The sequence below is a fragment of the Nanorana parkeri genome, unplaced genomic scaffold, assembly GCF_000935625.1.
Source record: "Nanorana parkeri isolate BGI_ZX_2015 unplaced genomic scaffold, ASM93562v1 scaffold122, whole genome shotgun sequence".
Taxonomy (NCBI): Eukaryota; Metazoa; Chordata; class Amphibia; order Anura; family Dicroglossidae; genus Nanorana; species Nanorana parkeri.
This window is the reverse complement of record NW_017306390.1, coordinates 1,296,745-1,307,642: the sequence shown is the minus strand read 5'-3', so window position 1 is coordinate 1,307,642 and position 10,898 is coordinate 1,296,745. Positions and strand designations below refer to the sequence as shown.

The 10,898-nt window shown below is 38.7% G+C and overlaps 1 protein-coding gene across 1 annotated transcript in view; it reads right to left on the bottom strand.

The window, feature by feature from the left end:
* OTC (ornithine carbamoyltransferase) overlaps positions 1-9,601 on the bottom strand; it is a 43,052-nt gene extending 33,451 nt beyond the window's left edge. The window contains exon 1 of the mRNA XM_018553516.1: positions 9,413-9,601. Within this exon, the coding sequence (XP_018409018.1) occupies positions 9,413-9,486 (74 nt within the window). The 5' untranslated portion in view covers positions 9,487-9,601. The remainder of the gene's footprint in view (positions 1-9,412) is intronic.
* Positions 9,602-10,898: the final 1,297 nt, after the last annotated feature.

The following is a 10,898-nucleotide window of genomic DNA, read 5'->3' as shown; positions in this document are numbered from 1 at the left end:
ATCCCAGGCTGCCAACCTGGATTGTGCAGGCAGACCAATGATGAAAAAGAATGCTGTAATTGAAATGTATATTGGATTTATACATAATTTCTTTCTTTCTTTGTTATGGTCAGGGATAAAAAATTTCAAATTATTATTATTTTTTTCAGTGGTATATAATAATACATAATCAAATGATGCAGTCATCTGTCCAGCCAGCAGATGAAGACTTAGTTATTTTTTATTTAGCTATTTTAACAGTTGTTAATAGAAATCAGCAGGTCATCATAGGAGTGTCTTATCCTTTATCAGCCAGCTTAGTATGAGGTTTTAATCAGACAAAGGGAGATTCAAAGCAAGCTTATTTTTATGTTGTTTGTCATGTAATAAATACTTTTTTTCTAAAAAGATATTCATTCAAAGGCAGCATACATTTTTTATTTTCTCCAATGCAGTGTTTGCATAGCAGTTAGCAGTTTGTGTGTAGTTTGTTTATTATGTTGATTTCCCTGGCCATAAATATTATAACTCTGTGCCTATAAATTCCTCCCTAACTCTGAGCCAAACAAACAATCCCAAATGTTTGCTTGCTTATGTAAGTCACTGGCTCTAACTGCAATTATCTGACATGAGACTTAATGCTAATTAGTAGTGAACACTGAACACTGAGCACTAGTAAACAGCAAACTGTGATTAAGAGTAGCCAAGATCATCAGGCACCGAAATGACAAAAGCTAAAAAGGACATCTTCATTGAGGAAATCTGTGTAATTTTGGTCAAATCCAGGTTTAAGCAAATATGTTCTATCTGTAAAAACTAATATTAATATATACCGTAGGTCCCATTTCAATAGCAGCAGTATGATCTTACTGCAGCCGTACCCTTACTTAAAAAACAAACAAACTGTTGTACGATTATAAAGCAGAGAAATAATAAATACATGCACAATAAAAAAATAAATGGGACAGAGAAACCTCTGTGATGTTTTGTTGCCTCAATACAGTAGACTGCATTTATAAATAAGAAATAGAATGCAGGCCGCGATATTTAATAAGACTATGGAGTATAACGAATATGGGAGAGCAACATAAAAATCGAAATAGCTCAAAATCTCTATCCACACTGTTTAGTTGGCTATATAATATATTGAAGCACACTGCACAGTGAAACTTTAGTATCATATGTATAAAATTCATATGTCTAAACAATACTGTCACAGAGCATGAATTTTATAAATTATTTTGTAGTATATAAGTGTTGCTGATGCCATTGCAGTTTTTTTCAGTTACCTGACCTGGGGATGGGTTGATGTGGCTGTAAGAGACTTACCTGCAAACTAGTTCTGGCCCAATGACGCGCGCACACATCTCTGCGCAATCCTGTGCTAATATTTCCACGCAAACACGCATTGGTGTATAGATGTGCTGGGGATAGCATTACTCTTCATTTTGATTAGATGAGGAGCAAATTATATTGTTTTAACCTGGACCCCCGCTATATGTGCTGTCTGATGGTCAAAAGAATAGTGTGGGATGTATGTTGTAAATACAGGAAAGCCCATGTTGAGAATGTTTGTGGTAAAACTAAATCAAATGGTCAAATTGCAAGATGAGTGATGGTAACAGACCTCCTTCTATTGCTGCTTAAATTGTTGGTGCCTTCCAGAATTCCCCAACAAAATTGATTTATATTTTATTATTGTGGTTCTTCACTAAGCTTCAGTAAGTGTTTATTAAACGTTCAAGGTAAAGAACAAGATAATGTATGGCAACACTTTTCATGTGGTCTGTGGCAGCGCTAAAGCAAAGTATCTCAGACTTCCAACCTGGATTGTGCAGGCAGACCAATGATGAAAAAGAATGCTGTAATTGAAATGTATATTGGATTTATACATAATTTCTTTCTTTCTTTGTTATGGTCAGGGATAAAAAATTTCAAATTATTATTATTTTTTTCAGTGGTATATAATAATACATAATCAAATGATGCAGTCATCTGTCCAGCCAGCAGATGAAGACTTAGTTATTTTTTATTTAGCTATTTTAACAGTTGTTAATAGAAATCAGCAGGTCATCATAGGAGTGTCTTATCCTTTATCAGCCAGCTTAGTATGAGGTTTTAATCAGACAAAGGGAGATTCAAAGCAAGCTTATTTTTATGTTGTTTGTCATGTAATAAATACTTTTTTTCTAAAAAGATATTCATTCAAAGGCAGCATACATTTTTTATTTTCTCCAATGCAGTGTTTGCATAGCAGTTAGCAGTTTGTGTGTAGTTTGTTTATTATGTTGATTTCCCTGGCCATAAATATTATAACTCTGTGCCTATAAATTCCTCCCTAACTCTGAGCCAAACAAACAATCCCAAATGTTTGCTTGCTTATGTAAGTCACTGGCTCTAACTGCAATTATCTGACATGAGACTTAATGCTAATTAGTAGTGAACACTGAACACTGAGCACTAGTAAACAGCAAACTGTGATTAAGAGTAGCCAAGATCATCAGGCACCGAAATGACAAAAGCTAAAAAGGACATCTTCATTGAGGAAATCTGTGTAATTTTGGTCAAATCCAGGTTTAAGCAAATATGTTCTATCTGTAAAAACTAATATTAATATATACCGTAGGTCCCATTTCAATAGCAGCAGTATGATCTTACTGCAGCCGTACCCTTACTTAAAAAACAAACAAACTGTTGTACGATTATAAAGCAGAGAAATAATAAATACATGCACAATAAAAAAATAAATGGGACAGAGAAACCTCTGTGATGTTTTGTTGCCTCAATACAGTAGACTGCATTTATAAATAAGAAATAGAATGCAGGCCGCGATATTTAATAAGACTATGGAGTATAACGAATATGGGAGAGCAACATAAAAATCGAAATAGCTCAAAATCTCTATCCACACTGTTTAGTTGGCTATATAATATATTGAAGCACACTGCACAGTGAAACTTTAGTATCATATGTATAAAATTCATATGTCTAAACAATACTGTCACAGAGCATGAATTTTATAAATTATTTTGTAGTATATAAGTGTTGCTGATGCCATTGCAGTTTTTTTCAGTTACCTGACCTGGGGATGGGTTGATGTGGCTGTAAGAGACTTACCTGCAAACTAGTTCTGGCCCAATGACGCGCGCACACATCTCTGCGCAATCCTGTGCTAATATTTCCACGCAAACACGCATTGGTGTATAGATGTGCACGCACTGGAACATATAACGTATGGGTGCACGCACGTTAATGCATGCTCGTTAGTGGGTGTGCTCTTCCTATTTAAACAAGACATGAGCATGGAGCCTGTTGCTGGGTGGTCACCAGCTTGTCCCTGAGTTCCTTGCACCTGATTCTGTATATCTGCTTCCCTGTGTATGATCTGGTACCTCAATATTCTGCCTATCGGTGTATGACCCTGGCTTATGATCTTTGACTTCGCTCCTGACCATCATTCCTGTAAAGATTCTTCTTTCCTGTGAATGACCTCGGCAATCAGTTTTGACATAGCTCCTGCTTATCTTCTGGGTGCCTGGTACCCTTGCTGTCTTTTATCTTCATACCTGGTCCACGTTCATCTACAGCACAGCATTCCTTGGCTCCAGCTCCCAGAGGTTTCCCTGGTCATCCTGATCCCGTAGACTCGATCAACAGTTCTATGCTCTCAGACACATGCACAAACCTACAGTAATTCAGTTATTATTACCGGCATCTGTGCTACTCCACATCCTTACATCCCCTATCTCCACCTCCAGAGGTGTGGGACCAGAGGTGCATGGGCAGCCCCCTTAATAACTCAGTCACCAGTCAGGTACATGACAGTGACCTAAACATTTGAGAAAATCTCTGTTCTCCTCACTGGGGGTCTTCCTGTGGGATGTAAATGACTGGAAGGGCGTGCCAAGGGCTGAGGTGATGTTAAAGAGACATGCTATGTGCACACTGTTTTTCATCTCAGTCCTGGGGACTACAGAATTGAGGAATTTTTTTTGATCTTTAGATGAATATTTCTAAATAGATATGGATATTTGGTCCTGGAATCTCACTCTTGTTTCGTGATCCTTGACAAATACACTTTCATGTTTGTTTTAAAATGTTTGTGCATTCACAATGTATACATTCAGAGTGTATTTGAATTTTTTCACCGCTGTGCAAAAATTGCGTTAGAATTTCGTTATAAAACAAGAAAAAATAAAAATGTAAGAATATTATGTACTGAAAACCTTTGGTGAGCAGCTTGTGTTTGTTTCTATTGCTATGGGTCTTAGATGATAACTGTACTTTGATTATTGACATATAGTAAAGTTCTGTTGACTCTCATGACAAAAATTACAATACGGCTAAATGTTTTTGTTTTCTTTTGCAAAAATTAGTACAAATGTGCAGATTTTGACCATTGTTACACATATCTGCTTGCATAAAAGTAACATTTTTTAAAAACAAATACAGTTAAAAAATAGCACTTCTAACTCCAAAACTTCAGACTAAGAAGCTTGTCAAACTCAGTTTATCACTCTGCATTAGAAGGAATTTTCTGCCTAAACGACATGCTCTATTCATCCCTTTGGGTGAAAGGAGCTGTCATTCATACCCAGAGCCGGTAACTGCAGAAACGAAGAGAGAATTAGAAACTGCACAGGAATGTAGACCTCTACATACCAGTGACTGCTGGTGCACTTAACTGTATAGTGTGGGTGACACCATCATATATCCACTCAGATTAATAGCACTTGTCATCTAAGCATAAATGGGTATTTAAAGTGAACCTAACATATACTCCAAAACTAAAACAGAAAAATAGACCTGCAGGGAAAAGCACATTTGCTTACACCCCGTTCCTGGCAACACACACTCACCCTGGTTTTACTCCCGTTTCTCTGTTCAGCTGCTGTGAATGAAGAAAATACCCAGTACTTCCAGGTATAGACTAGTATGTGACTTATTCCATGTGACAGTAATCACCAAGCACCAGAGTCATGTGGTTACAATCTAAGCTATTACTTGAGCGACAAGTAACTTACATGGGACGGATTCTATAGCTCTCATCAGCAGGGCAGAGTAGCAGGGGAGCAAAGGAAAAGTAAGAATATATTGCTGGGGAGGGGCAAATTACAATGAACTTGTTGATGTGTCCTGAATGGAGTATGCATGGAGTACATTTTAGGTCTTCTTTAAAGTGACATTAAACCCTCAGATTTTTTAACATAAACCAATACTGTAATGTGTGCCTTACTGTAATCCATGGTTGTTTCCCTTCTCTTTGCTGCTCTTCCTTTTAAATCCTCATGTCTTCTCATGCTTGGGGAGAACTTCCCTTTCCAGCTCAGTGCCTCTTCCTGTAGTGCTGGCTCAGGTTGCAACGTACACACAGACACCATGTATCTATTCCAGAGACAAGGCAGTCTGCTGCAAAACAGAAGTTCTGCCCAGCATGAGAACAGATACAGATTTTAAAGGAAGAGCAGCAAAGAGAAGGGAAACAACCATGGATTACAGTAAGGCACACATTACACTATTGTTTTATTTAAAAAAATCTGAGGGTTTAATGTCACTTTAAGGATGGCAGACACGATATATCTCTATGGATATATGATGCCCTGAATGGGTTAAAGCACAGATTCACTTTCCACTATTTGTTGCCTTATTTAATCATTTACCTACTAGTCATTTTCTTGAGCCAGCAGTACCCAATCCAAGAGTAACCTTCGGGCATAGCCAGCCATTTCTGTCTGAACATCCCATTGCAGTAGCTGATGATCTGATGGCTCTGGCAAATTCCAAAAGAGTCGGTATAGCTAAGAGCACCTGTCCTTGGCTTTAATCATTTTGGAATGTGATGCACCTGGCTTCTAGAATTATAGATGATTTTCTATAAATGCTATTTTCCTGTGGGGCACAACATATTTGGTGACATGAGTGTGGGTTATATTTAATGTTCCACTGCTGCTTAAAACAGATATGACAACATTGTTCGAAATGTTGGAATATAATAAACGTTTTTCACATCTGGGTTAGTCTTTAGAGGTGTAGGCATAATCTGTATATAATAAGTGACAGTTGGAACCTTTTAATTTAAGGATAGAATAGGAAGTTGCCACAGGGAGGCTTTTTGGATATATTCCCTTAATAGCCTATACCCTGTAGGAAAGGCGCCCCCTGTTTGTGTTTTTTCCCTAGATTTTGCGGTCTCCCTGGCTGGTTTGGGGGCAGCATCCTGCAGACCTTTCTACACACGTGCTTTTTATTATTTATATATTTTTTAACAGACTTGTTTCTGATTACACTGGTGCTTATATTGGTCCATACTGGCGGAGTAGTCCTTTTTGGCGCTTTTTTGTGTTCATAGAATAGGAAGAGGTTAAAGCCCAACTTGTTTTTTTTTCTGTGTGTGTCTCTGCTGGAGCAGGAATAGGAGAGATGGGGGCACCAATTCAAATGACAGCTGTCCATGAGGGGATTTCCCCTCACTTTGGAGAGCATTCTTTTCACTATACATTGTGGGGGTAATTTATCAAAACTGGAGCAGACAAAATCTGGAGCAGCTGTGCATGGCAACCATTCAGCTTCTCTCTTCAGTTTGTTCAGTTAGTAATTGAAAATGAAAGAGAGAAGCTGATTGGTTGCCATGCACAGCTGCTCCAGATTTTGTCTGCTTCAGTTTTTATGAATTCCCTTCTGTGTCTTTGGGACGTAAAGGAAACAGAAATGTCCCCAACAGGACAGAGCCACCTAACAGGTATTGTAACTGTCAGAAAGCCAGAGCCAGAGTTCTTACATGCGCCTGGTGCAGCCCATAGAGCTGTATCAGATGCAGCATCTCCCGCTGAACACGGGTGCGCGCCGATGTATTGTTTGCATGTTTGGCGCCCTCTGGGCTATTGACTAGCAGACCTCCTTTGCTGTCAGATTTGTCCGCTTCCCTGTGTGCCTGTATCCTGTTCCTCAAGCGTTTATCTGTTATTGACCCGGGTTGGCTTGACCCTTCTGCTTCCCTCCAGTGATTAGACCCTCGGCTTGTTTGTCTGACGTTGTTCCTGCCTCATGCCCTGTACTGCGTTACATGCACGTTGATGACCTCGGCCTGTTCTGTCTATTCTGCTTATCCTTTGCCTGCTTGACCGGCAACCATCTCTGCATCTCCTGCTCATCTGATTCATCTACTGATGGCACTCCTGCCCCTCTCTGCCCTGGTGCTCCTGTGCCGATCCAGGTGCCCCAGGACCAGAGAACTGAGAGAGGCCACCCTGCACATCTCAGACTCCTCTAAGGTACGTGACAGTAACCATTCCCACTATGCAAACTAGAAAAAGAGTTTTGCCTTTATATACATTTTAACCTATCTTCTCCTAACTAATTCAGCATAGCTTATTCTAGTCATTTTGCAGACTGAAAACTACAACATATTGAATAGCGTCTACTAATTCAGACATTTATCTGCACAGCTAAATGTTTTGCAATGCTAGCTGGCCTTAAAGGTCAGTCCAGAGACAATATGCTTATGTCACCTGCATTGCTCACTCTCCATTTCCATATGACCTTAACATTAAGGATAGGTCAACAGATGGGCAGGAAAAATCTGATTATGAAATGTACAAAAAAAGAAGGAAAAGAAATGTTGTGAATTTTATAAGCAATTAATTTAATTTTCTCTTGCATCATAAACCAGATGTAATTTAAAGGCCTCTTAGTTTTAGCTTTTCATTTGCTGTAAATTGTTAAAAACAAATAAAATAACAGGAACAAAGCAGTTGAAAGTAGTAAAAGCTAAAAAAAACAACTTGTGGTCTAGATTGGGCAGTGATACACAGTAATAATTGAGCCAAATTGAGCAATTTATTGTCTATGTTTTGTTAAAGGATAACTGCACAAATTGCTGAGCTGGGGAAAATTAATGTAACATGTTATTTACACTCACCTCCATGTCTCTAACTTTCCAAAATGCAGTTTCAAATCACAGTTGCCAGAGTAACACTTTTGGTGTCAATATAGATTTTATTGTGGTTTTCTATATGTTAAATATAATATAAAACAAAACAACAGATCCTACAGATTAATTATTAATATTAATTTCCTCATTTTTGTAAAAAACAAAAAAAAGCAATGCTTCACCTTTTTAAAATTTGGCTACATTGCGTTATGCACATACCACTATTAAAACTATTGGGCTTCAAAATATGGCTTACTTACAGAAATATAAAACTATGCTATTTGAAGGACCCAGTATACATCGAGGTGAACTGTGCCTACTGAAAGACCCAGTCCCAGTATACTCCACAGTCAACTATGCCTATTGAGAGAACCAGTCCCAGTATACTCCACAGTCCACCCTGCCTATTGGAAGACCCAGTCCCAGTATACATTAAGGTAAAGTAAGTTTATTGAAAGGCCCAGCCCCAGTATACATCACGGTGAGCTGTGCTTATTGAAAGACCCAGTCCCAACATACATCATAGAGAACTGTGCTGACTGAAAGTCCCATTCCTAGTATACATGATAGTGAACTGTGCTTATTGAAAGACCAACTCCCAGTATACATCATGGTGAAATGTGCTTATTGAAAGATCCAGCCCCAGTATACATTACAGTGAACTGTGCTGACTGAAAGTGTCAATCCCAGCATACATAACGGAAAACTATGCTTGTAGAAAGACGCAGTTCCAGTATGCAGTACATCACGGAGAATTGAGCTTTATATTATTATTATACAGGATTTATATAGGGCCAACAGTTTGCGCAGCGCTTTACAATATAAGGAAGATATTACAGTTATAATACAATTCAAGACAAGATTGTTAGGAGGGCCCTGCCCATGTGAGTTTACTGTTTATCACAGATGTTTTCTCTTTTTAACTTTATTTTAGACCGGCATCTAGAAATGCAGCAAAAACATAGAGGGTGCCACAGGGTCAAAAAAGTCACCACAAGGTCACTTCTAAACTAACCCCAGTCTGTACAAAAAAAAATATTCTTAACTTTCCAATGTCCAAACTTTAAATGTTGCTTGATTGCTACTCCCTAGCTGCTGCAGGTACCTGACACTTTTGGGTGTGAATACCTGAAAAAATGAACCATGCATTTGTTGCGCAAGGTCTACTTTATTTAGGAAATTGGTACATTGATATATATCTCTCTTGTATACCTAATAACAGCTATTGAGTAAAGTAAACTGTTAAAAGAAATCACGCTGAACTCCATGTGGCCTGGTTTTTTCTAACTTCAGTAGTTTGTGAGCAAATAATACAAATCAAACAGGCGTCAAGTTCAGTCACACTGATGTCAGAGCCCGTAATCTGCATAATTATCCCTGGACAGTGACTAAGAAAGTATTTAGGACAGCAAGATAGGCAGACAGCTAGCATTTCCAGAAGCAGGGACCATCAGTGGCACTAAAACATTTATAAATAAGAAGATTAGAAATAAATGAACTCACTGAAAATGACGAACAATGCACTTGTTACCATATCTCCATGAAGCATTAAGTATGGTCCTCATATGATGTAGCATTTTAAGCTGCTTGTAGATTTTCCCACCTTAGTAAAAGGACAAGTTTGTAGTTTAAAGTAGATGTTTTGCAGTTCTGGCCAGAATGACTGAAAGCTTAGCTCTTCATAGGTGTCTGAATGATTATAGTGATTTCCCAATTGATCAAAGTACTAGCTTAGTACTGGATAAGGGAGAAAGCTCTCTTTGAACAGCCAGTTGTCTTGTGTAATATTTACCTTATCTGTGGAAACACAGTGGCGAAATACTTTTTGCCATTTAACATAACTGATATATTTTTTTCTCATAAAAGAACATTTAGGCTCGTTTATCAGTTTTCTTAAAGAGACACTATCACTTGCCCATTAAGGATCGTAGGGAGGCAATAATGAATCGGTAAAGTGACAGCATCTTTTAAAGTAAACCTGTCATTTTTAAAAGTCAAAGTCTTGGTAAGGGCAGATACTACTGGAAGTCTGTTATTACTATACTAGCCATAACAGCTTCTTCTGTGTCTCTCTCTGATTCACTTTTGGTCAGGGTTTGAAATCCCTGACTTCGTAGCAAACCTCCATCAAAAGCCATCGTTTTCCCAATTAACCAAGCCACTACAGCACTTTTAGCTGTGCAATCATTGTTGGTAGGGCTTCACCATGAAGTCAGGAAAAGCGAGGCCCTTGTCCGGGTTTCTTACCCTTCCTCCTCCAGTTGGCTGCAGCATGGCTTGTTTTGTAGTATGTTTGGCACTCCTGTTCCTCTTTGCTCCTATGACCAAACCCATAACCATTATCATCCTGCAACTATTAGCAAAACTCCTAGCAAATTCCTGTCTCAGAGTGATGATTCCCTGACCTGGTTCGGATGACTACCCATTTTGGCATCTGACCTGGCTTGGCATTGACTACGTCTTGGACTTCATCCAATGTTCTTTTGCCATTTTTTTGTTTATTGTTTTTCTCAATAAACTCCTTTTATTTTTAACTTGCACTTAAGGTTCGGTTTCTTGGTTTCCTAACACCCCTGCACTTACATCTGTAATTATGTGACAGGCCAGTGCATATCTGCATAAATCCCAGTTTGGGCATTTAATGGAGAAATTGATCCTCCAGCAGGGCCTTCTAAACAAAAAAGTCACTCTGGCAGCTCTACTCACCCAGTTTCCAGTCCTGTCCTCCACAGACTCAACAATCCAGCTCTACTCCTCTTTTGAGTTCATTGATGACCCGTGACATGAGACCCACTTCCTATAAGCCCAGGGTGTCAAGGCATCATCCCCTGCCCTAAATTACAGGAGAATTCTGCATGATACTTATTACTTGGCTGGAGGAAGAACAGGGCAAAGAGGACCTGTGATGCCATCAAACTCAGATGAAGACACCTTGAAAAAGGTATGTATAATGATGTGGTGCTCCACGTGGGTGGGGAGTTACAAATGG